Source organism: Heteronotia binoei, chromosome 13, assembly GCF_032191835.1.
Source record: "Heteronotia binoei isolate CCM8104 ecotype False Entrance Well chromosome 13, APGP_CSIRO_Hbin_v1, whole genome shotgun sequence".
NCBI lineage: Eukaryota > Metazoa > Chordata > Lepidosauria > Squamata > Gekkonidae > Heteronotia > Heteronotia binoei.
The window spans coordinates 69,047,188-69,074,211 of record NC_083235.1 but is presented as its reverse complement, the minus strand read 5'-3'; the positions used below and the strand labels follow the sequence as shown (position 1 = coordinate 69,074,211).

General features: G+C 46.7%; 1 protein-coding gene across 3 annotated transcripts; it reads left to right on the top strand.

Moving 5' to 3' along the window:
- The first annotated feature begins 1,303 nt into the window (after window positions 1-1,303).
- Window positions 1,304-26,592, top strand: WBP2 (WW domain binding protein 2). Of its 3 annotated transcripts, none has more exons than XM_060252185.1 (8): window positions 1,304-1,466; window positions 6,013-6,121; window positions 7,797-7,932; window positions 13,719-13,811; window positions 15,773-15,910; window positions 18,012-18,134; window positions 21,327-21,403; window positions 24,445-26,592. In XM_060252185.1, the coding sequence occupies exons 1-8, from the start codon at window positions 1,408-1,410 to the stop codon at window positions 24,496-24,498; spliced, it is 789 nt and encodes a 262-aa protein (XP_060108168.1). In that variant the 5' UTR covers window positions 1,304-1,407; the 3' UTR covers window positions 24,499-26,592. The 3 variants fall into 3 exon arrangements, with proteins under 3 accessions (XP_060108168.1, XP_060108169.1, XP_060108170.1); XM_060252186.1 differs by having other exon boundaries at window positions 1,319-1,466; window positions 18,015-18,134; XM_060252187.1 differs by having other exon boundaries at window positions 1,345-1,466; window positions 24,451-26,592.
- The last annotated feature ends 432 nt before the right edge of the window (window positions 26,593-27,024 follow it).

Sequence of the window (27,024 nt, the reverse complement as noted above, 5' to 3'; positions counted from 1 at the left end):
CATGCTGGAGGGGACTTATGTGGGCATGGGGCTGCCAGAACGCCGCTCCACCTGAGAGCGGCGGTGCCATAGGGCTGCACCCAAGCGGAAGTAATAATAATAATAATAAATTTTTATTTATACCCCGCCCTCCCCGCCGAGGCAGGCTCAGGGTGGCTTACAAGGCATGATATAACAATATCATGTTATGACAATAAAGCAAAATAATACAATCAATAAAAACAAGATAATGCAATTAAATACAATACATAAGTAATTAAAATAACTAATCTAAAAACAGTATCGCTTAATGATGCTACAGTCTCAGTTTATACAAGATGGCTTGATGTTATAATCAGGTTTCATCTTAAAAGGCTAGTTGGAAGAGGGCGGTTTTGCAAGCCCTACGGAACTGATTAAGCTCCCGTAGGGCCCGCACCTCCTCCGGTAGTTGATTCCACTAGGGTTGCCAATCCCCAGGTGGGAGCAGCGGATCCCCCGGTTTGGAGGCCCTCCCCCTGCTTCAGGGTAATCAGAAAGCGGGGGAGGGGAGGGAAATGTCTGCTGGGTACTCATGATTGAGGAAGAATCGCACTGCTACAGGACCAACCCTAAATCAGACTTTTCCCTGCAGCCACTGTGGCCGGACCTGCCTGTCCCACATTGGTCTTGTCAGCCACCAGCGAGCCTGCAGCAAACGTGGACTATTGCACCCTTCTTAAATCTTCGTTCGCGAAGGCAAGCCGAGAGAGAGAGAGACTCATGATTCCCTATGGAGACTTATTCCCATAGAAAATAATGGAGAATTTATCCACGGGTATCTGGGGCTCCGGGGGCCCTATTTTTTGAGGTAGAGGCACCAGATTTTCAGTATAGTATCCAGTGGCTCTCCTCAAAATACTCCCTAAGTTTCAAAACGATTGGACCAGGGGGTCCAATTCTATGAGCCCCCAAAGAAGGTGCCCCTATCCATTATTTCCTATGGAAGGAAGGCATTAAAAAGATGTGCGGTCCCTTGAAATGTGATGACCAAAACTCCCTTTGGAGTTCAATGATGCTTGTCACAGCCTTGATCTCGGCTCCACCCCTAATGTTTCCTGGCTCCACCCCCAAAGTCCCCAGATATTTCTTGAATTGGACTTGGCAACCGTATTATCGAACGATATTTCTATTTCCTATTCTCCCTCTCTGTCCCAACCCCCCCCCCCCCCCCCATACAGCGCATTAGGGCCGATCGAAAGCACAGTCTACGGCGGCCTTACTTTAGCACCATAAACTACATTTCCCATCATGCACATCTCACGTTTGCACATCCTCGGTTTCTGCATTGCCCGGAGTTGAATGATGCCGGAAATTCATCGCTGCGCCTGCGCGGTGTAAGCTTCGCAACCTCAATCTGCTGCGTTCGGCCGGAACAGCTCCGCGAATATGGCGTTAAACAGGAATAATTCGGAGGAGGGTGGAGTTATCGTCAATAACAGTGAGAGGTGAGGAGCCGGCCGAGGGGAAGCGGCGCTTGTCGCCCGTCTGTTGTTGCAGCGCACGGCTCTGTTTGCAGGGCGACACTGGGCTTTCCTCCCTCGAATTATTGCAAGCGAATCCTTCCACCATGAGATGCCCCTTGCAGAGGGGTGGGATGAGACTGGGTGGACCTTAAATCTGCCTCCCTTCCCCCGTCTGGCATGCACCTTTGTGTGCTTTGGCAGTGGGCGTGTTCATTCGCTAGCCCCTAATCCCTCCCTCGCAAATTGCACTCCTTTCCATCGCGTGTCAGTATAGGGAGGGATGGTGGCTCAGTGGTAGAGCATCTGCTTGGTAAGCAGAAGGTCTCAGGTTCAATCCCTGGCATCTCCAAAAGAGGGTCCAGGCAAATAGGTGTGACAAACCTCAGCTGGAGACCCTGGAGAGCCGCTACCAGTCTGAGTAGACAGTACTGACTTTGGTGGACCCAGGGTCTGATTCAGTATAAGGCAGCTTCATGTGTTCATATCAGGGGAGGGATGGTGGCTCAGTGGTAGAGCATCTGCTTGGGAAGCAGAAGGTCCCAGGTTCAATCCCCGGCATCTCCAAAAGAGGGTCCAGGCAAATAGGTGTGACAAACCTCAGCTGGAGACCCTGGAGAGCCGCTGCCAGTCTGAAGACAATACTGACTTTGATGGACCCAGGGTCTGATTCAGTAGAAGGCAGTTTCATATGTTCATATGCGTGTGTAGCATTCATTTATTTTTGTCCCGTTCCTGTAGTTTTAAGAGGTTCATGGGGTGGTTTGCAAAGAACCTCAGCGATATTTAAGCAGAAATAGTTAAAAAAGCAGAAAACCAGCAGGTGAGCTACGGGATACCTTTAAGAAGTATGTCAGTGTTGAGAAATACTCATAAGTCACTTCCTCGGTAAGTGATAAATTAACCCAAACAGCACTTTCCCTCTGTCTGTATTTCGTGTACTGTATCTCGTTTTACTGGATTGGCCTTCATCCATTGAAGCTAGCACTGCCCCTCAATGCTAACTAGTTACTTCTGGGAAATAAGTAAACATATGAACATATGAAGCTGCCTTCCACTGAATCAGACCCTTGGTCCATCAAAGTCAGTATTGTCTACTCAGACTGGTAGCAGCTCTCCAGGGTCTCAAGCTGAGGTTTTTCACATCTATTTGTCTGGACCCTTTTAGTTGGGGATGCTGGGGATTGAACCTGGGACCTTCTGCTTCCCAAGCAGATGCTCTACCACTGAGCCACCATCCCTCCCCTAATATGAACATATGAAGCTGCCTTCTACTGAATCAGACCCTCGGTCCATCAAAGTCAGTATTGTCTACTCAGACTGGTAGCGGCTCTCCAGGGTCTCAAGCTGAGGTTTTTCACATCTATTTGCCTGGACCCTTTTAGTTGGGGATGCTGGGGATTGAACCTGGGACCTTCTGCTTCCCAAGCAGATGCTCTACCACTGAGCCACCGTCCCTCCCCTAATATGAACATATGAAGCTGCCTTCTACTGAATCAGACCCTCGGTCCATCAAAGTCAGTATTGTCTACTCAGACTGGCAGCAGCTCTCCAGGGTCTCCAGCTGAGGTTTTTCACACCTATTTGCCTGGACCCTTTTTTGGAGATGCCAGGGATTGAACCTGGGACTTTCTGCTTCCCAAGCAGATGCTCTGCCACTGAGCTACTGTCCCTCCCCTAAGTAAGTAAGTAAGGTATGATGGTGATGGTCATTCTCTGGGGATTGTTTTAGATCCTCAGCAACTGCTAATTGAAGGAATGCTGCCTGGGAACGTGTGAGCTCCACTCTTGAGAGCCAATATAGTAGTTAGTGTTGGCCTAGGATCTGAGAGCCCCAGGCTAACATCCCCCCTCTCCACTATGGATGCTTGCCAGGTGGTCTTGAACTACCTCACAAGGTTTCTGTGAGGATAAAATGGAGGAGAGGAGAAACATCAGTTGCTTTTAGGCCCCTGTTGGGGAGAAAGGTGGGGTAGACGTGAAGTTTATACATTCATTTTGTTTGCCTTATATATTCTTTTGTTTAAGATCCCCGTGGCACAGAGTGGCAAGCTGCAGTATTGCAGTCCAAGCTCTGCTCATGACTTGAGTTTCAATCCCGGCGGAAGCTGGGTTAAGATAGCTGGCTCAAGGTTGACTCAGCCTTCCATCCTTACAAGGTCGGTAAAATGAGTCCTCAGCTTGCTGGGAGTAAAGTGTAAACCACGACTGGGGAAGGCAAACCATCCCATAGAAAGTCTGCTGTGAAAACGCCGTGATGCGATGTCACCCCAGAGTTGGAAACGACTGGTGCTTGTGCAGGGGATTATCTTTTTTGTTTTGTTTTTATTTTCTCCTAGATCAAGTTGTTTTCCAAAGTTACTTCATATCCAGCATTTGGCTCTCTGATTTACCCATGCTGAAGGGTGCTGGTTATTACCTTTAAAGCCCTATATGGCCTAGGACCTGCCTACCTGAAGGACCGTCTCTCCCCACATGTTCCCCAGAGAATACTGAGATCGGGAACTCAAAACCTCCTTGTTATCCCCGGGCCAAAAGAAGCCCGCTTAAAATCTACTAGGCACCGGGCCTTTTCTGTTGTGGCCCCTTCCTGGTGGAACCAGCTGCCGGAAGAGGTGAGGACCCTGCGGGACCTCGCCCAGTTCCGCAGGGCCTGTAAGACAACCCTCTTCCGGCTGGCCTATAACTAACTGGCACAAGAAACTAAATGTAGTTCTATTAGACTTCTGCTGCTCTTAATGTTTTAAATGTTTTAATTATTTTAATGGTTTAAATGTTTAAATTATATTTATGTGGGATTCTATGTTGTAAGCCGCCCTGAGCCACTCGGTGGGAAGGGCGGGATATAAATCATAACATAAATAAATAACTGTAGACCATAGTAGTCTGTGCAGATTTAAGCCAAACTTTGGTGCAGAAGTAACATGGTCTCTGCACACATGATCTCTTAGAAACAGAAGAAGCAGAAGCAACATGAGTAGTAGGGAGGGAGCAATATACAGGAAACAGGAGAAGCAAGATGCATGGTAATAGGAGAAGCAGAAGCAAACTAAGGAACAGTGAGGGAGCAGTATACAGACAGCAGATCGCTGTAAAGGCATGGCCGGAGCTGGCAGCCGTATAGTAAATTCAAAGGGACAAGAAGCAGGAACTGGGGTGTATGGAATAGTATGAATCATGAGCAGTTGAGAAGCTCTCTTCTAGCTTGTGAGGGGATCCAAATGGCCTACTATAGTGACATTGTATTCTAGCTTCATCTAGCTTTCTTGGTTACTCCTTGTATAGGGTTTCACACTCTTGTCATGCCTGAGCATTGTAGATCACTTCTTGTTTAATGTTTCACAGCCTTTTCTGAGTTTCTTTAAGGATTAGAAGTGATTAATGCTGGCCTCTAATTTCCCACAATTTGGAACCAATTGCCTTTAGCTCTTGGTAATATCAATATGTATGTGGCTGACCAGGCCTGTGGCAGCTGGTGGTCCTCAGCTCTGCCTGCCCCTTCCTGGTATGCTGACCTGAAGGAGCGGTTCTGCTCCACTGCCTCCAGGTATGGTTGCCAGCACTGTCCCTGTCTTGGGCTCTGGTTAGGCGGGACAGCCTCTTAACCTCCCTCCTGTGTCACTAGGAAGCTTCCTGGACATCTCTGGGGCTCCCATGGAGAGTTGGCAACTGGCCATTTTGCTACTTTTCTCCACCCTAGGGGTTCCCTGCCCCACTCCTAGTGTTTCCAAGCGGTTGGGGAAATTGTGGAGCAGTTTGCACACTAAGGACACATACATTTGACAATTTCCCACAGAGCACAGAAAGCACAGAAAAGGCTGCTACCTATGTCTTCCTTCCCCTCCAGCTCATTTCTTGCTCTCTGATTTGCCCATGCTGAAGGGAGAAACCAGATGTTCAGAGTGTGCTGCCCCAGTCAGTCTTGTAGTTGAGCAGAGAACCAAGGATAGTTGAAGTGCTCTGTGAATTCATTGTTGCTTATTTTTTTATCTATTTTTGAAATCAAATTTAGGCTTTGATATATTGGAAGTAGTCAATCCTGAAAGTAAAAACTGTATGGCATTCCTGTAGAGTGCTGCAAGAGTATGGAGGCTGTTGTTTTGTACAGGCCTCCGGTCATTATATGTACTTCTGCTAATAACTTCTCGGTATATCAGGTTGATAAACTGGCAGTTCAGGTTGAGAAGTCCTGGCTACATCAAGAATCCTGGCTTTCCTGCAACTCCCCCACCCATCCCCACCATTGTGCCAATGACATGGAATGTCAGTTTTGTGCTGGCTCTCCTTCAGCTTCGGTTAGCTCACAGAGCTTTGATTAACCTACCTATCAAGTATCATTTTGGTGACATGTATTTAGCAACATGAACAGAAGGAAGGATACATCTGATCACTGTGAAGATGTATAGGTCTCTACACAAATTGCCCATGGGCTGCTCTTCGACCTGGGCTGAATGAGGGTGTTACCAGTACTATATATAAGCCATTGCTGAGGAATAAATCCAAGTAACTTGCCTCTTTTCTTTGTACGTAGCGTTTTGATGAATTATAATCACGTTGAAATGACATTCCATGATATGGAGCATATGCCAGATGTCTTCAAAGGGACCAAGAAAGGGAGTGTCTTCCTGACCCCATATCGCGTAAGTAGACAGGCACATTATGTGTATAAATCCAGTACGAATAGGGGGAAGTCTCAGAGAGCCAGTTTGGTGTAGTGGTTAAGTGTGCAGACTCTTATCTGGGAGAACCAGGTTTGATTCCTCACTCCTTCACTTGCAGCTGCTAGCATGGCCTTGGGTCAGCCACAGCTCTGGCAGAGGCTGCCCTTGAAAGGGCAGCTGCTGTGAGAGCCCTCTCCAGCCTCGCCCACCTCCCAGGGTGTCTGTTGTGGGGGAGGAAGGGAAAGGAGATTGTAGGCCGCTCTGAGGCTCTGTCCTTGAAAGGGCAGCTGCTGTGAGAGCCCTCTCCAGCCTCGCCCACCTCCCAGGGTGTCTGTTGTGGGGGAGGAAGGGAAAGGAGATTGTAGGCCGCTCTGAGGCTCTGTCCTTGAAAGAGCAGCTGCTGTGAGAGCCCTCTCAGCCCCATGCACCTCGCAGGGTGTCTGTTGTGGGGGAGGAAGATAAAGGAGATGGTGAGCCGCTCTGAGACTCTTCGGAGTGGAGGGCGGGATATAAATCCAATATCATCATCATCGTGGAAGCAGCAATAATTCATTCTTAAAACTCTAGGAAATTTCTTTCCTGGTAGAACTTGAGTGATTGGTGGGAACAGAATGCTGGGAATAGAATGGCTGATTTATTATTTTTAAATGTTTTCTCTGACGAAAAGGTGGCTGGCTTTTCAGTTAGGTGATCGTATATACATGGCAGTTATTTACCACCTTCTTATGAAGGTTGTGTGTTTGAGAGCCCAACCTGAGCATCTCTTTTTGTCCCCTCCAACTATTTATTTAGATTTTTTTTTTAAACTGCCCTTCCTTGCTTGTGCGGGGCTCAGGGCGGATCACAACAGTTAGATTCAATGCATTTTAAACAAGTTAAAACCATAAAAACATAATATTTAAAACATTCAGAACATGTAAGCCTTTTAAAACATGATAGATGTGCTAGTATTCAGTCATGGGTGGGAGAGGAGGGTGCCAGGCAGATGTAAAAAAAACCTGTCCCCAGGCTCAATCAAAAGCCTGTCAGAATATCTCTGCCTTATGTGCCCTTCAGGACCAATAGATCAGGCAAGGTATGTTACTTGGCAGAGAGTTCCACCAAGCTACGGCCAGGTGGGGAAATGGCCTTTCTGTTACTTTTTGAAACTAGGTGGGTCAAGACTGAAAAGAAGCATGTGACCTGTTATCAGATCACATGACTTTTTCCAGCACCCTCTTTCCTGTACGTTTCAAATTAAGGTGGGGCTTTGGGCCCAAATTGGAGCCTATCTACCTGTGTACCAAATAGTGGAGTGGAATGGAAGAAAAACAATGCTGATAGAGAGGCATGGCTCCTGCTATTTATAAGAGCAGTGATGGATAGATTTTTCAAGAGGTGCATATTTGCTTCCTATAGCAATTAAACCCGAATGGGAACAATGAGCCTTTCTGCAAAAAGACAGAAAGTAGTGGTCGTTAACATGGGTTTCTAGAACGGAACTGCTGTTTTATAGTATTGGTTGAGAGGCTTGTTGCCATTCTAGGGGATACGTGATATAGAAGCTCCGCATTGCCAGATTTTAGTTTTGTTTTTCGGGGTTTGCCTTCTCGCCGTAACTTTTAACTTTGTTTTCTAAGTACGCTTTGATCGTCGTGTCCTCTTTCCCCTGCAGGTAATCTTTGTGTCTAAAGGAAAAGATCTAATGCAGTCTTTCATGATGCCCTTTTATTTGATGAAAGACTGTGAGATTAAGCAGCCGGTTTTTGGAGCAAATTACATCAAGGGTTCCGTGAAGGCAGAGGCAGCAGGTATGTGCCCTGCAGAAGCTGTTCAATTTTCGTGCCTTTAGTATCACAGGCACATTCCACAATTGTAAAGAAACTGGGGAAATGACAAAGAGTTTTGGCTTCCTTTGAACATAGGGCAACTTTGTTTCCAGCTGTCACAGGTAATTCTCTTAAGGGCACAAGAATGGCAGCGTGTTCTGATCAAAGGTCTGTTTAGCACAGCAGCTGATTGCCAACAGTCAGCAAGATGCCGCAGGAGAGCTGGCAAGCATGGTAAAGGAGCAGAAGCCCTCCTCTGTGTGGCTCCAGAACAGTTGTGCTTCCGGGCATAAATTTCTAAATATGAATGGATTGCTTTGTGCACTGTGCTAGGAGCCATCTTATGCTGACGAACAGCTTGGGTTAATCATGCATCGCGGCTAATAATAGTTCTGTTGGGTCAGTCTTGAGTCTGTTTCCGCCATGTTTTATTAGATGATGCCAAGTTTGCTCTGCAAATGGATAATTTAATTTCTTACATTCAGCTGCTAAAAAAAAAAAGGTGAGAAAGCAGCATGTTTTATGTTGCTTAAATTGACTACATGAAACCACCCTCTACAGTTAAATGCAAGAGAACGCCATATCTCTGCAAAGAATAATAAGATCAAGAAAGTATTTGGGTTGACCTTCCATTATTGGTCTTGCTGCTATTCCTGTGTTATTGCCTGTAGTAAGTGGCGATATGGGAGGCAGGGAGACAGACCCTCAGCCCGTAACACTGGCAGCGGATGAGTCACTGCATTCTCTTTTGTGTCTGTCTTTCTCTGTCCTGTTGTAATCGTGTTTAATCCAAGTTTGGTGTAGTGGTTAAGTGTGCGGACTCCTATCTGGGAGAACCAGGTTTGATTCCCCACTCCTCCACTTGCACCTGCTAGCATGGCCTTGGGTCAGCCACAGCTCTGGCAGAGGTTGTCCTTGAAAGGGCAGCTGCCGGGAGAACCCTCTCCAGCCCCACCCACCTCACAGGTTGTCTGTTGTGGGGGAGGAAGGGAAAGGAGATTGTAGGCCACTCTGAGCCTCTGTCCTTGAAAGGGCAGCTGCTGTGAGGGCCCTCTCCAGCCCCACCCACCTCTCAGGGTGACTGTTGTGGGGGAGGAAGGGAAAGGAGATTGTGAGCCGCTCTGAGACTCTTCGGAGTGGAGGGCGGGATATAAATCCAATATCTTCATCTACCTCTCAGGGTGTCTGTTGTGGGGGAGGAAGGGAAAGGAGATTGTGAGCCACTCTGAGACTCTTTGGAGTGGAGGGTGGGATATAAATCCAATATCTTCATCTACCTCACAGGGTGTCTGTTGTGGGGGAGGAAGGGAAAGGAGATTGTGAGCCGCTCTGAGACTCTTCGGAGTGGAGGGCGGGATATAAATCCAATATCTTCATCTACCTCTCAGGGTGTCTGTTGTGGGGGAGGAAGGGAAAGGAGATTGTGAGCCACTCTGAGACTCTTTGGAGTGGAGGGCGGGATATAAATCCAATATGTTCATCTACCTCACAGGGTGTCTGTTGTGGGGGAGGAAGGTAAAGGAGATTGTGAGCCTCTCTGAGACTCTTCGGAGTGGAGGGTGGGATATAAATCCATTATCTTCATCTACCTCACAGGGTGTCTGTTGTGGGGGAGGAAGGGAAAGGAGATTGGGAGCCGCTCTGAGACTCTTCGGAGTGGAGGGTGGGATATAAATCCAATATCTTCATCTACCTCACAGGGTGTCTGTTGTGGGGGAGGAAGGGAAAGGAGATTGTGAGCCGCTCTGAGACTCTTCGGAGTGGAGGGCGGGATATAAATCCAATATCTTCATCTACCTCACAGGGTGTCTGTTGTGGGGGAGGAAGGGAAAGGAGATTGTGAGCCGCTCTGAGACTCTTCGGAGTGGAGGGTGGGATATAAATCCAATATCTTCATCTACCTCACAGGGTGTCTGTTGTGGGGGAGGAAGGGAAAGGAGATTGTGAGCCCCTCTGAGACTCTTCGGAGTGAAGGGCGGGATATAAACAATATCTTCCTCTACCTCACAGGGTGTCTGTTGTGGGGGAGGAAGGGAAAGGAGATTGTGAGCCGCTCTGAGACTCTTCGGAGTGGAGGGCGGGATATAAATCCAATATCTCCTTCAAGCCTTTGCTATAACATCTGGTTCATCATTGCAGCTTCTGTGCATTCCTACAACCTTTTTTTAAATAACACAACCGTAAGGGAAAGGGTTCACCCCACTAGTTCTTCACTTTTGCAGTTACAGAAACTGAGTCCGTTCAATTTATGAGAGTGAAGTCAGCCAAATGATCTCATCCATTTAGCATCCCTTAAATGGCATAACGCAAGCAACAAAACCATGCCTCAGAACATCTAAGAGGGGTCATTCAGTTATAGCCAAAGCCTTATCTTGGCAGTAGTCTTATCTTGCTTGGCTGTGCCAGCAGCACTGCTCCTTGCAGGCCTCCCGCTTCATTAACTGGAAAGCCGCTCGCATAGTGTTTGCTTCTTCAGTCCTGGAAAGAGAGGCTGTTGTCAGAAGTCCTTTGTCTCTCCCATCAAGAAATGACCCCCGTTTTCTCAAAAGGAAGCTTGATTTGGACCTGGCGAATAGCGTGGAAGCTCTTGAAGCTACAGCATTGCGGAAACTAAATTTAAGCATGGTCCCAATAAGAGATGTATATAAGAGCAAGTAATGTGTTCTCCAGGAAACCATTGCCCAGGAGCTTCCTTGCCCAGAAACAAAAGGTTTAAGAACGTAAGAGAAGCCATGTTGGATCAGGCCAGTGGCCCATCCAGTCCAACACTCTGTGTCACATAAGAACATAAGAGAAGCCATGTTGGATCAGGCCAGTGGCCCATCCAGTCCAACACTCTGTGTCACATAAGAACATAAGAGAAGCCATGTTGGATCAGGCCAGTGGCCCATCCAGTCCAACACTCTGTGTCACATAAGAACATAAGAGAATTCATGTTGGAGCAGGCCGGTGGCCCATCCAGTCCAACACTCTGTGTCACATAAGAACATAAGAGAAGCCATGTTGGATCAGGCCAGTGGCCCATCCAGTCCAACACTCTGTGTCACATAAGAACATAAGAGAAGCCATGTTGAATCAGGCCAATGGCCCATCCAGTCTAACACTCTGTGTCACATAAGAACATAAGAGAAGCCATGTTGGATCAGGCCAGTGGCCCATCCAGTCCAACACTCTGTGTCACACAGTGGCAAAAAAATTTATATATATACACACACACTGTGGCTAATAGCCACTGATGGACCTGTGCTCCATATTTTTATCTAACCCCCTCTTGAAGGTGGCTATACTTGTGGCCGCCACCACCTCCTGTGGCAGTGAATTCCACATGTTAATCACCCTTTGGGTGAAGAAGTTTGATGCTTGGCGGTAGCTGACTGGATCCCCAGGGACAAATTTATAATGTCTGCTGGAGGTGGGGGGCGGTGTGTGTGTGTCTGACCATGGCACTGCATCAGTTGCCGTCAGATCCACATCTACCCCCATGCTAAAGATCAAATCCAGCCTGTAGCCCATTTGATGTGTGGGATCTAATACAATCTGAGAGAGCCCCAGTGCTGCCATGGAAGACGCTAGGTCCATTGCTTGAGTGGAGGCAGCCTCATCTGCATGGATGTTAAAATCCCTCAGAACTATATGTCTGGGGAACTCAGGCCCAGGCCAACACCATTTCCAGCAGGCTAGGCAGAGTATCCGCTGGTACGCTAGGTGGTTGGTACACCAGCCAGATAGCCAAACTCTCTTCAGCATCCCACATTAGGCCAACACAAGCAATGCCAGAGACCTTTGGAGGGGAGAGTGGTCTCCAGCACTTCCATGGAGGCAACTTGGGTCAACTAGGCCAATGATGGACAGCAGCCAAACTCGGGGGTAGTCCCAAGGCTCCTGCTAAGACCTGTGGTCAGCTCCAGCAGGCTATAATGGGCTATGTGTCTCCAAGCCCAGGACTTTGAATCCCCTATGCCCTCTAGGCTTGTCCCAGCCAACCCTAGAGTCAGTGGAGAGCCAGTTTGGTGTAGTGGTTAAGTGTGCGGACTCTTATCTGGGAGAACCGGGTTTGATTCCCCACTCCTCCACTTGCACCTGCTGGAATGGCCTTGGGTCAGCCAGAGCTCTGGCAGAGGTTGTCCTTGAAAGGGCAGCTGCTGTGAGAGCCCTCTCCAGCCCCACCCACCTCACAGGGTGACTGTTGTGGGGGAGGAAGGGAAAGGAGATTGTGAGCCGCTCTGAGACTCTTCGGAGTGGAGGGCGGGATATAAATCCAATATCTTCATCTACCTCACAGGGTGTCTGTTGTGGGGGAGGAAGGGAAAGGAGATTGTGAGCCGCTCTGAGACTCTTCGGAGTGGAGGGCGGGATATAAATCCAATATCTTCATCTACCTCACAGGGTGTCTGTTGTGGGGGAGGAAGGGAAAGGAGATTGTGAGCCGCTCTGAGACTCTTCGGAGTGGAGGGCAGGATATAAATCCAATATCTTCATCTACCTCACAGGGTGTCTGTTGTGGGGGAGGAAGGGAAAGGAGATTGTGAGCCGCTCTGAGACTCTTCGGAGTGGAGGGCGCGATATAAATCCAATATCTTCTTAGAGTCACCAAAAACAGGGTCAGCCAAGGGGCCAGGCAGCCCACAGCAGTAACAATCAGCACAGCTGCAAACATGATGGTTGTCATGGCATCCAGCAGTGTTTCTTGATCCTTGTGATATATGTATCCATACTTCTTTTTTAAATGTCACATTTCATCGTTGGCCCAGACTGATCAGTAGCTAACCAGTAATAGTAGCTAACTTTCTGTCAGGTTGGTTTGCTGAATTAGCCCATGCTGACGCAGGAAAATTTAATCTACATGGCATTTTGGTTTGCCTGTTGTTGGCAAAGAGAATTTTGCTGTCCTTTGTTTTTCCCTTAACCTCATTCAGCAGGATGTGTTTCAGATTCAAGTACCTTTAGGAAATCTGAGTCTTATCACTCCTCTTTCAGTCTTCTAATATATATAATGCAAGGCAAGGACTGTTCATGTTTTACATTCAGTAAGCTACAATTCTTTATTTATCATATATTAGTACAAACCAGAAATTTAAGCCAATGTTTATACTTGTAATATCCCTGCTCCATTTTTGTGAACTTGGTATTGAAGTAAGAGTTTGGGATTTCTTGGGAGTAAGTGTGGTTTTGGAAAGAGAGTAGTGGGTACATGAGGAACTGTAAAGCCTGGGTGCTGGATTTTCAGGAGCAATGAATGATGACCATCTATGGACATAGGAACATATGAAGCTGCCGTCTACTGAATCAGACCCTTGGTCCATCAAAGTCAGTATTGTCTTCTCAGACTGGCAGCGGCTCTCCAGGGTCTCAAGCTGAGGTTTTTTACACCTATTTGCCTGGACCCTTTTTAGATGGAGATGCCAGGGATTGAACCTGGGACGTTCTGCTTCCCAAGCAGATGCTCTACCACTGAGCCACCGTCCCTTTATACTACACAATTTTAAAGACTACGTCTCTTTATTGGAACAGGAAGTTTTTTGTTTACAGAATCATTTAGATTAGCCAAGTTACGATTGCTGTTTTTAAATTAAAATGAGTGTTGTCTTCATTACAAACTGTACTAGCACTTTTTGAAACAGTTCTTTGTGTCTTGCGAAGAAGCACTCTTGGAAGACAAACATTAACGAGTGCTGCTTGTGAGAAGACTCTTGGGATTGCAAGAACAACCTTCATGATAATAGAAGTTAATTTTGCTCTTGCGTACAATTTCATCTTTTCCTCTCTAGGTGGTTGGGAAGGATCTGTAACATTCAAAATGACATTCTCAGCTGGAGGCGCCATTGAATTTGGACAGCGTATGCTTCAGGTGGCATCTCAAGGTACTGAAGCTTTATTCAAAATAAGGAAGCCAGTTCAGCTAAATTCAGACAAGGGTCTGCTGGTCGTAAGGATCTAATCCAGTCTCGACAAGGTGCGGGGACCTCAGTGCAAGCATCTCTCCACAGGGAAAAACCCTACATCAGGGTAGTTGTGCCAGGAGGGTTTTCTGTCTATGGGGGGGAACACAGAGTTCCTGTATGTTTTTCCCCATGCGGCAAATAGCAGTTTGGGGACAGGATTTATATCAGGAAATCTGAACGAGAGAAAACAATTCTCCCTCCCTCCTTTCCCTACGCAACTCTATTCCAGTTTCCCCCTTTTGCGATTGCTTTAAACTTTAAAAAAGACAGCTGTGTGTTCTGACCATCGGATGCTCTCCATCTTAGGCGGTTAGGTTGAACAGTGCTTTCGGAAAGTTGCAATCGAAATGATGTCAACAGTGTCCCATTAGTCTACGTTGGAGAGAAAAATATCTAAGTCAGCTCCCAGAACAGATATTTTCTGTTAATAGGCCATTGTTCCATGGGACAGCTGACAATCACAAGCTAATTGTATATCTTGCCAGCTCCCCTTCACATTTGGTTGGCCTCCCCTATAGCCCACCTATAAAATGGATTCTCACCTGCCATCTCTATGAGATATCATGATGTGAGACGGCCAGGCTAAATCATAGGTGACGATACGGTAAACTTCTCTGAGCGCTGTTGAGTTGTCTGTTTTTAAAATTGTTTTTATTGTATTTTATTGTTTTGTCATACCTGAACCCTACGGGGAATGGGAGTAATAGAAATATACTAAAATAAATAAATAAATGTCAGTAATCGCTGCAAGGCCTACTTGTTTGTCAAGGGGGTTTGAGGGGGTTTGAATGGCAGCCATTTGTTAAGGGGGGGGAAGATTTGAGATTTGTTCTTTTATTTTGGTTTGAACTGAAAATGTTTTACACTTGTAAGCTCCTTTGTACCATGAGGAAAGACGGGATATAAATGTTTTAATAAATAAATTTTGATCATTGTCTTTCTCCCCCTTCCCCGGCATTCTCACTCAGTCCCACCTGCATTAACACTAGGGAAAAGTCAGAACATGTTACCTGTAGGGTTTCCAAATGCTTGGGGAAAAATGTCTTGCCTCTTTAATGAAGGCTTAATGAGGTGTGCTTTAGCATGCGATGGGATTTACCTGCTACCATGAAAAGCTTCAGCGGTCCATTTCCATACAGTAAGCCTCTTTGAAAGGGACAGGTTATTTTTCTGTAAGCCTGTCGGCAACCATTACATTACAGGAAGCATCCTCTTTTCCCTCTGTACCAGATCTCAGATTCTTAATACCACCTTTGAGCATCATGCCAGAAGGAGCTCTAAACTAAGGAAGATTGCATTGCGTTTTATAAGGCATAGCTTGCCCTCGGTATGCCCTGTGTTTTGTATACTGTAGCAGTGAATTCAAGTGTGTCCAAATTGCAGTCATATAGTAGTTTTAACTGTCAGGATCTTGAAACTGTCGGTGCGTGTGTGTGCAGAGTGAGAAATGAGATATGTACACCAATGAGCTCCGGTAAGGAAGTGAGCCAGACACCTGCACCTAGTATTAAAACAGTGTATTTACAAGCTATATACAAAGTAGTTACTAGTGCAGTGACAAACATCAACCTCAGCGACAAAGTGCCCCGCCGGCATCTATCTCTCCAGTGAGAGGACTATGCACAGGTAATGCAGTCCTTATATATGTCCATCAGCCAATCAAGGCAGTCCATAATCTTGCTGACTCCAGCAGGTACTTTCCTCTTGTCCTTAACCAGCCAGAACCGGCTTGCTGACAAAGCCACTGTGACCTGACCTGTCAGTTAGATCTCCTGCTGGCACGTTGCACCTGTCAGACTGTGTAAAGGAGAACTCCTAATAACAACAGAAACATGAATGCCAGCTGAGCCTGATAGAATTTGCTTATCTTTGCTTTGCAGCTTCAAGAGGCGAAGTCCCCAACGGAGCTTATGGTTACTCATACATGCCAAATGGGGGTTATACCTTTCCACCCCTTGCTGCCAATGGAATGTACCCTTCTCCTCCTGCAGGGTATCCTTATCCACCACCCCCTCCTGGTGAGTCTTGGAAGTTGAACTCTCTGCAGTTAAGAGTGAATTATAGAAATGTGAACACATACCCTTTTGTTGCGGTCTGACTTGGTCAACAGTGGCCTATTATGCATGAGCGTTTTCCCTCGCTTTCACCATGCATGTCCATCGGGCTTTCTTTGACGTTTTGCATCCCCCTTGCTTTAAGAATCCTCCTGGTTTAATTGACCAGGAGAGATTGGGGAGGGGACTGAAATGAAGGGTCTTTTAGAATTAGAAAGAAGGGAGGGAGGGTGCCAATGTGTGTGAGGCTGGCTGGCTGGCTGGCTGTGAGGATGGGGGGGGGGGGAGAGAAGAGGAAAATGAGGGGAGCAAGAAGGGGTGGGGAAAAATCCAAAGTTGCTGCAGGCCAGCATTGAAGGGACCTGAGGATGTGGTGAAACTGGTTTGCAAAGAAAGGGGCATTGGGAGAGAGAGAAAGAGAAGAAGAAGAAGATATTGGATTTATATCCCGCCCTCCACTCCGAAGAGTCTCAGAGCGGCTCACACTCTCCTTTATCTTCATCCCCCACAACAGACACCCTGTGAGGTAGATGAAGATATTGGATTTATATCCCGCCCTCCACTCCGAAGAGTCTCAGAGCGGCTCGCAATCTCCTTTCCCTTCCTCCCCCACAACAGACACCCTGTGAGGTAGATGAAGATATTGGATTTATATCCCGCCCTCCACTCCGAAGAGCCTCAGAGCGGCTCACAATCGCCTTTACCTTCCTCCCCCACAACAGATACCCTGTGAGGTAGATGAAGATATTGGATTTATATCCCGCCCTCCACTCCGAAGAGTCTCAGAGCGGCTCACAATCTCCTTTCCCTTCCTCCCCCCCACAACAGACACCCTGTGAGGTAGATGAAGATATTGGATTTATATCCCGTCCTCCACTCCGAAGAGTCTCAGAGCGGCTCACACTCTCCTTTCCCTTCCTCCCCCACAACAGACACCCTGTGAGGTAGATGAAGATATTGGATTTATATCCCGTCCTCCACTCCGAAGAGTCTCAGAGCGGCTCACACTCTCCTTTCCCTTCCTCCCCCACAACAGACACCCTGTGAGGTAGATGAAAACATTGGATTTATATCCCGCTCTCCACTCCGAAGAGTCTCAGAGCGGCTCACAATCTCCTTTCCCTTCCTCCCCCACAACAGACACCCTGTGAGGTGGGTGGGGCTGAGAGGGCTCTCCCAGCAGCTGCCCTTTCAAGGACAACCTCTGCCAGAGCTATGGCTGACCCAAGGCCATGCTAGCAGGTGCAAGTGGAGGAGTTCTCCCAGATAAGAGTCCGCACACTTAACCACCAGAAAAGGCCAGTTCAAAGTTGGCAAGTGCAGGAGAGTTCAGAAGTGGCAGCAGTAAGAGCAGCAGCTGCCACCGGGGAAAGAAAGTTTTAGTGGAGGTGGGGTGGAGAACTTAATGGAAACCACATGGAGAAAGGATGCCTGGGCAGTCTGGAATGGGGAGCTGCATAGAAGGAGAGAGGAGGTAAGGAGGAAGTGAAGGAGGCCTGGGGCACACCAAAGGCTCTCGGGGAGCGTGCGTTTGTGTGGCAGAGGTGGGGAGAGGAGATGCATCAGCCCAAGCTGGGACCCCAGCTGATCAGGGAAAGCGAGCTCGCCAACAGAGGCAGGGCATGCCAGTTGTGGGGTGTGGGATGGCAACACACAGCATCCCAAATGCAAGAGTGATATGTTTGGGAGCCATGACGGAATCAAGGGAGTTGAGACGGGGTTCCATTTGGTTCCCTTTCATTCACCAGAACTAATGTTAAAAGGCATGCTTTAAACCTGAACTGTGAGGATTTAAATGGAAGGTGATTGCTGGATGCTGCTACGTCATTGGAATAGAACAATTGCATAATTTTTAAAAGAAAACCTTTGGGTGCCACACCCCCCCCCCCCCAGCACAAGTGACGTTCCTACCCCAATTAAGAAATCTGCAGAAATATACCAGAGGAAAAAAGAACGGTGCATACAGCAGGCACACAATCCGAAGACAAACTCAGATTCTCCGGAGTAAGCTGTCGGTGCATAATGGGCCTGTGTCTATAGTGAATCTGTCTTTTTTGCCTTGCAGCAGAGTTCTATCCTGGCCCCCCGGTAGATGGAGCCATGGGATACATGCAGCCTCCTCCACCTCCCTATCCTGGGCCCATGGAGCCACCTGCATCAGGCCCAGACCTTCCCTTGACTCCAGCAGGTACGTGGCGTGCCCAGAGTTCAGAACTGAATTATGAAAGGAAAAGGGCAAGGACTTCAGAAATCTCTGCATTCATCAAATTTACTACATTTGAAGTAGCCCTAATCGTTGCTTATTTTAAAAATGTTCAAGGAAAAGATCTTACGTTTGGGAAGGCTACGATGCCAAGGTGCTGTTTTTCCCTTAGAGAGTGAACTGCTTAAAATGGTACAGCTGCGGTTTCATGTTAATCATCTCTTTCTGAAAGCAGAACGGTTTTGAGGGGAGGACGTTTTAAAAGTTGAATAAATAAAGTATCCCATTGCATCGACAAAGGAACGGTTGTTCTTCACTGCTGATTTCGCAAATCCAATTAATCCAGAAGGCAAAATAAGAGATTTTTCTTCTAGTCTGGAGATTATCAAGGATTTTAATAAGAAAGGGGGGGAAGCTGAGCAGTGAGCCAGGCAAAGACGTGAGCTCTGTTTTCCACCGGGATGAACATGTTGGGGCTAACGAGGACAGAATAGCAGTGCAGGTATTGGTTTTGTTGGCAACACTGAGTAATAAGCATAGGAGAAGAGCTGGAAGGAGGGGCTTTTTAAGTATTGGCGACAGCTGCACTAGAGTCTTCTCGGAAGACTTGGGCCACTGCTCAACAGCAGCTGTGGTGGAGAAAGTTACTACTTGATGTGGAGATGCCATTAGAAGAAGAAGAAGAAGAATTGCAGATTTATATCCCGCCCTTCTCCCTGAATCAGAGACTCAGAGCGGCTTACAATCTCCTATGTCTTCCCCCCTCACAACAAACACCCTGTGAGGTGGGTGGGGCTGGAGAGGGCTCTCACAGCAGCTGCCCTTTCAAGGACAACCTCTGCCAGGGCTATGGCTGACTCAAGGCCATTCCAGCAGGTGCAAGTGGAGGAGTGGGGAATCAGACCCGGTTCTCCCAGATAAGAGTCCGCACACTTCACCACTACACCAAACTGGCTGAAGGAATGTTTAGTGCTTTCCTTGCATCCACTCCCCCAGTCATCTTTTCTTTTTTTCTTTCAAACAGTTTTTTAAATGAATGTTTCACAATATAATAATATAATGCATATAATAAAACATATGTAGCCTAACATTCCTATTCCCAGGTACAGAAAGAAACAGACATCATAAAAATGCATAGGGAACTCTTTCTCTTATTATTCTGTGGCATTACAAACAATACTCAGTGCTCATTAAATGTATTTGAATAGTGAATTTTTTTTTCTGGGCCTTTTGATATATTAACTGAGTTCCTAATTCAGTATTCCACATACAGAGAAGCCATTCATCTTCTCAAGGAGATTCTACATTTTTGCGTTTGCTACTATTGCAAATTTAGCAGCGGTAAGTAAGCTCAAGATGAGCGCTACATCTGAAAGGACGACACGCCCCTTTTAACAGCGCAATCCTAAACAGAGCTACTCCAGTCAAAGCCTGTTCACCCATCAGAATAACATGCGGGTCAACGGGTACATTACATCCCAGCATTTCATTAACAAAGCGAATTGCTAGTTTCCAAAAAGGCTGAACTTTCAAACATTTTTTTAAAAAAATGTTTAAAAATCCACAATATTAAAAAAAAAACCTACCCACACTGATTTGTGAACGAATGAACATATGAAGAACATATGAAGCTGCCTTATACTGAATCAGACCCCCCCTTGGTCCATCAAAGTCAGTATTGTCTTCTCAGACTGGCAGCGGCTCTCCAGGGTCTCAAGCTGAGGTTTTTCACACCTGTTTGCGTGGACCCTTTTTTGGAGATGCCGGGAATTGAACCTGGGACCTTCTGCTTCCCAAGCAGATGCTCTGCCACTGAGCCACTGTCCCTCTCCATGAACATATGAAGCTGCCTTCTACTGAATCAGACCCTGGGTCCATCAAGTCAGTATTGTCTTCTCAGACTGGCAGCGGCTCTCTAGGGTCTCAAGCTGAGGTTTTTCACACCTGTTTGCCTGGACCCTTTTTTGGAGATGCCAGGGATTGAACCTGGGACCTTCTGCTTCCCAAGCAGATGCTCTGCCACTGAGCCACCGTCCCTCCCAGGGACGTATGTCTATATTCAGCTGTTCGTCTGTGTGAGTGCCATACCAGCCACTTCATTCTTGGACATAACGAACACTTCGTATCTGTCTCTCCCATGCCACTTTGGCCATCCAGGTTCCCACACCTAAGACAGCAGATGTTGGGAAGTATTGGTGACAGGAAAGGGTCTGTGTGGTACTGAGCAACCAGTGGTAGAACTATGCAGGGTAGTTGAGTGTTTGCTGCTGAGTGGGGAAGGGTCGTATGCAGAGTCAAGACTCTTGCTGCATATGCCAAAACTTGCTTAGATGCATTTAAGAGCAGCTTTGACTCCGTTCCTAGACCGGGTACTGGAGAACATGGTTGGTTCCTGGAACAACAAAAAAAAAAGGTTCAAGACTAGCTGACTCTAAGGTGGTCTGGGGAGCCTTCAGTGCCTTTGCATCAAATGCTTCCTACCGCAAGGAGCTCGGAAGGGACAGCACACAGCTTGAAAAGAGATCTAAGCTGTAGAGGGACCTGCGGAACTGTAACATACTCATAGTGGTCAAGTCAAGTCAGTTTTATTTATATCCCGCCCTCCCCACCGAAGCAGGCTCAGGGCGGCTAACAACATAATACATTAGTTTCACAATTATTTAAACAAACTAATTAACACATTAATTAAAATTTTGCTAAAACTCTAAAATCAATAAGTTAAAAAAATTAACACATTAGTGCTATTGTACAGATGGCGAATTTCATTAGCAGTTCCCCCTTAGTCGGTGAAGGCCAATCGAAAGAGGGTGGTCTTGCGGGCCCTGCGGAACTGTTCGAATTCCCGCAGGGCCCGCGTATCCTCTGGGAGCTGGTTCCACAGGCGTGGAGCCATAGCAGAGAAAGCCCGATCACGGGTGCTCTGCAGCTTTACCTCTCTCGGCCCGGGGATAGTTAGCAAGTTTTTCCCAGCTGATCTCAGTGCTCCCTGGGGTTCATATGGGGAGAGACGGTCCCTAAGGTAGGCAGGTCCTCGACCATATAGGGTTTTAAAGGTAATAACCAGCACTTTGTAACAAATCCAGTATATGACTGGCAGCCAGACAAAGACTGGTGTTTGCTCAGTCTTTGTCTTATCAATGGCTGCTCCTGCCTGACCTGTCTTATTTTTTTCTACAGCTGAAGCTAAGGCTGCAGAAGCTGCCGCAAGTGCTTATTACAGCCCAGGCAACCCACACAATGTCTACATGCCCATGGTAGGTGTTGCGCATTCGCCTGTGTGTCAAGGATTTTTGTCTTAGGAGTGAAAAGCGAGCTCTGATCTACCAGTCTGCTTTTAGATATCCCATCCAGTCTTGTCTTACCAGTTACGGTGTATGGTAGAAGAATACTGTCCATGAGTAAACCAAATTAAATGTGAATGTTGCCGGAGAGAGCAAGAAGAATCGACGCACCAGGGGCCAATGGAAGCAGAAAGCAGATCCCGTGAAATGCATCTGTGACAAAATCGGCAAGACTTCTTTTTGTTCTACCCCGTCACCAGGCTTAAATAGTTCAGTAGCACTTTTGGTAGAAAAAAAAAATCTACTTAACATCATACACTTTGTGTAATGGGTGATTTCCATTTATGGACTGGGAGATGGTGACTTGACTTTGGCCCATCTATGGACTCATGGTAGAACAAATCTCTTGAATGTCCTACTTCAGGCTAAGTAACGAGATGGAAGAGCCAAAGTAAACAAGGAGGGAGTAATTTTCAAGGTAGTTTTAAAAGGCTGCTTTGAAGTTCATTAGCATGGTGAAGTGTGTTTGAAGTAGCAAGTGTGATCCTGCTGTTAGTGTGAGCAAAATGTTTTGTGTAGAGGGTGGCCTTTGTCTTTTCTAGAGATTTGCATTCAGAACGTAATCAAAATGCAACCCAAATAATGCCTCATGCCTCATTTGTTAACCTCATAAGGCTAACTAATGCGAGTAAAATGACAGCCAAGAATTAGGAGCATTTGGTTAAGTTCTGTTACGTATCATTAGATGATGCTGTTTTTATTCAGCTGGGGCTGAGCAGCATTGAACAAAAAAGGGAGGGAGGGGAATCAATAAATGGAGGCTTGTCAAGCATCGCATACCATCCACAAAGGAAAATGAACTATTGCTTCTGCCATGCAGAATCATCGCTGATTGGCATTACCATGTATTCTGTTTCCACAAGGGGACAGACCCCCTTACTCATATTCATATGTAAAATAGTTTTGGCAGTATATTTTTACAAAAAAAAAAAAAATACAGTATGCCGGTGAAGGGAGGTCAAACCTGCACCATTCCATTTGTGATCCCCACTTTTTCAGCAAATTTTCTCCAAGCAAGCCTGCTCCATTATGGAAGCCAAGAAGTTCGATGGGTTAGAAGAACAATGGTGAAAACCCTGCGTGTGTTCACTTACGTAGTGCATTGCATTTGCCGTTCCTTTAAAAATGGGCCTCCATTCCCACCCATATCAGGGGCTGGTAGTGGAAGGACAGAGGAAAGATTTGTCCTCTTTTCTCCACATGCTTGATTTTTAAGAGGGAATTTTATTGGCTGGCAATACGGGGACCCTGTGGCAGTTTGACAGCGTAGATTCCTTGGATGAGGGATAAAGGGCAAGAGCCATTGTGGGGGTAGAAGTAGATAGTGTTAGAATGGGATCCTGGAAGACTTGGGGTTCAAATCCCCACTTTTGCCATGGAAGTGTGCTGGGTGACCTTAGGCATGTCACAGACTTTCAGCTGTTACATTCTCAGGGCGCAGGCAGGCAGGAGTCCAAAGCCAGTCCAAGGTCAAAGTCCAGGAAGTCAAGCAGGAGCCAAGTCACCAATGCAGAATCACAAACCGGAATCAGAAGTCAGTGTCCAAAAGCCAAAAAGTCAGGGTGCCAAGGAAATCAAGCAGGTCAGGATCAGGAAGGAGCGTGGTGTCATGGGTGCTGGGGATCCTGCAGAGGAAGATGAGTCAGCCGAGGAAACTGTACCCCTGCCACCTGCACCAGTACCCCTGCCTCCTGCTGAAGAAGATCCCAGCCCCCCTGCCTCGCCCTCTCGGGTGGCTCGTGTGCGTGACCGCCTCCGTCAGGACCTCAGGGATCGGAGGAGGGCGGCACGCTCACAAGCAAGACGCTCCCTGAGTCCTGAGTTTTGAGAGGATTCTGGCCCTCCTAAGAGCAAGGATGCTTGAGTTGTAACAGGATCCTGGCTGCCTCCCAGAGCCAGCAATTAGCCCAAATGGGCAACAGCCAGCAGAGGGCTATATAGCTGTGGGCTTTGGGAGGAGGCTTTGTGGAAGCAACTAGTCATCTACCTGACGTCCTAGCATCCACTTCGGCTTTTGACTTTGGACCTCCTGACCTTGGCTTGACTTCTGGACCCCCTGACTACGGCTTCTGAACCTCTGACCTACGATACCTGGACGACGATTTGGCTTTGGCACCTTGGACACTCTTGCTCACCGGTTACAGACCTTGGACTGCCCCTGGACTTCGCCTGGCCTGGCCCCAGCTCGTGACACGTGGATGCAAGCCAGAGAATAGACTTGTTGCTTCCACAAGGTTACCAGGTCCTGGGTGGGAGCTATATGGGAGTCTCAATCAGCCTGCTCCCTGTGTGGCAGTGACTCTGCTAGAACTCAGGGCTGAGAGATCTGAAGCATCGGCGTGCCTCATGTCTTCGCTCTGAAAGTTCTTTCCGGAGCCTGCTTCGAACTCTTGAGATGGGAGGAGGAGAGTTTGGAAGGAGATTGATCATCCACAGCTGACACTGGTGCCTGGAGAGTGATTGATGGGCCAGCTGCTGTTTGTTCAGCTGAGGAACTGGCTGGCAACTCTTCCAGGTCTGTTAACCCTTCCAGCTCCTCCTCGTCAGGGCTCATGACATCAGCCTAGCCTCCCTGGCAGGGTTATTGTAAGAAAATGCAGAAAGACATTGAATTATGTTCTAAGCAGCTTTGAGTCTCAACTGGGGAGAAAAGTGGAATAGAAATAAATGCAAATGCAGTCCCTGAGAATTTCATCCCCGATAGATTGGAAGGGAAATGTTTCGTGCAGGCAGTGTAGAATAGAATTCTTTGCTTCATCTAGAATGGGGATGTCTTCTATATGACTGAAACTTGGAGTAAGGTATCCTGCTGAAACTGACTAATGCAGACATGGAACACATCCTGGTAAAATGCACAAACGAAGTTATTAACAAGTGAAATTGTGCACATCCCCAGTATTTACTTCTAGCTGTGTGATTTCTTACATGAATTTCTTCTCTCCCTCTCATTTTAGGACCAGCCTCCTCCTCCGCCTTACTTTCCACCAGAGGACAAGAAAACTCAGTAAACCAGCCGCCTTTCATTGCTTCCTTATTTCCATTTGGCTAAATGTTGATTGGGGATGTGATGGTGATAAGGAGAGTCTAGTCTCCCTCCTGTACATATAACTTCCACAAGCAGCAGTGGTAGAGATGAGTGCCATCAGGAAAGAGATTTTAAAGTTCCTTGGATTATCATACATAAACCTGAGAATCTGCTGTTCCCTTCTATATGACTTGTGCTCCATGCTGACGAATAGCAAAGGGAAATTTTTGTTCCTCCTCTCAATTTGTCTCCTTTCCTGGGCAAAGACTTCTTCAAACTGAAAATCAGCTAACAGATAGTGAAACAGGATTGTTGGCGCCTTGTTGTGTTGACCAGCTCTTGCATGGTGAGACGCTGGGAAAAAACCGACTCTTTGATCTATTGATCAGCTTCAATGCATGAACTCTGCAAAAGGAAGTACGCTGACCTCCTGACAAGAATACCTAATGGCATGTACTTAGAATGCTGGTTCTATTATGGATCCTGAGATTTTCTGTCTCTTCTTCCACAGGATGTGTATATGGTGGCTTCTATGCATCATTAATTTTGAACATTTCTATCCAGCCACTTCTGCATCTTGATTATTTTGTTCTTTATAGCAAAATGATGGCTGCATCTTTGGGGCCAGTAAAGCGTCTGAGCCTGTACGGTGAACTTTGCAGATTGGTTGTCTGAACTCCTTCCTGATGTCTAAAAAGGTTTTCTAAGGAAGAAGGTAGCGTGCATAGTTTGACTGTTTCAAGAATTTATTTTATGTGGGGTTTTTTTATTGTTATCCCAAGTATCCATATAGGAACTTCCCCCCCTTTAGTTGCATGGAGCTGAACAGTCGTTACTTCTCTTTCAGGCAAACAGCAGATTGCCTTGCCATGGTTCCTTCTAGCTGTAACGTTAATGAATGCCACGCATAGCAAAAGCATGAGAAGTAGCTGAGTAGTAAAACTGTGCTGTGCTTCCTGTTTTTCCTGCGCCAAATGGTGGAAGAGGGGAAAATAGAGAGCATATTAAAGATCCATCTTGTGTGTTTGTGACAGTATTCCACGGGCACACATCTGGCTCCCAAAGATCTCAGAAATCTATTGTACTTAGGTTTATGCACTCCAATCAGGAGTCTGCCTGCATTCCCAGAGACCTTAGAAAGCTGCTACAATTTCATCCGTGTCGCTTGTAATTTATATAGGAATAAAATTAAAGCCTGACTTGTACACATTCTTTCATCTTTTCTGGACATCTTGTAACGGGGAATAGTACAAGTGTGCGAAATTGCAGCTCTCTGGATTGCTAACTTACTGAGTCAGTGCAGGAAGCTCGGGCTACTTCCAAAGCCACTTTGATGCTAGGTCTCGAACACTGATTGAGACAATTCTAATTTATTCCAGCTGCAGGCACATTGCTGGGTTCTGTTCCACTCAGTAGGGAATGCCAACTGCTTCCCGTTGTCGGTGCAGAGACATCCCAAGATTAACGGGGGTTGGAAGGTGGTATCATCAGTTGTCAAGAATATGGCAAAGCCGGATGGCTTAACTGCATGCCTTTGCAGTGCTAGATTCTTGCCTCCCTGACCTAACTGTGTATTTTGTTTTTGAGTGACATTACTGACCTTGTGCGTTTCCAGGGGATGGTGATGCAAAGTTGTTTGTTCAGAATATCCCCATTTGCGTTGATCTCGGGTAGTAGCCACTGCTGCAGGATCAAACGACAGCCGTGTGGATGAGAGCTTTGGGGTTTTGACAGGATGCAAATCCTGGGGGGTGTTCTGAAATTCCAACCATGCGGTTTAGTTTGCCTGGCAATCAAGGCCGTCCTTAGTTTGGTTTTCCCAAATACTTTCTAACTGATAAGTGTTGCTCACCTGTGCATTCTCCCTGCCGCCTCTCTTTCCACCTCATGCACTGACTTCCCCCCTAAATCTGCTAGTTAAAACTGCAGCGATGTAAAGAAATAATTATTTGAAGAATTGGTATGTATTCCAGGGAAGATTATTTAATATATTATGGCTGTGAAGCACTTCTTTTGAATGCAAGGCTCTGTTTTGATTTGCTAAGACTGTGAAGTAAAGATAACCTAAATTAAAAAACTCTGGCTCAGTTTGTCTGTCTATTGAGGGTCGATGTTGAGTTGTGGTAATACTTCCTTCACAGGCCTTGATCTGAAAGAGTGGCTTTGCATGGTACGGAACGAAGGACTAAAACGTGGGGGTGGAAGGAAAGAGTCTGTTCCTGGATTTGCCACTAGTTTTCCACAGTGACATAGGCTGAGCTACGTCAGTCCACCAGACCCTTCTATAAAATAGGGGGTTAATTCAGAAAAGAAAATACTGTGACGCCCCTGAATCATAAAGGCATCATAACATTTTCTTAGCTAACTTGACACAAATGTTACACTGATTGCCTTAATGGTACAGTCCAGGTTCCTCACAAATGTTCCACGGTCCCTCCTCATCACAGTCTGCTTCAAAGTAAAGTTCTTGCATTCCATCTTTCGCAAGCAGGGGTTTTTCTTTTTTTAA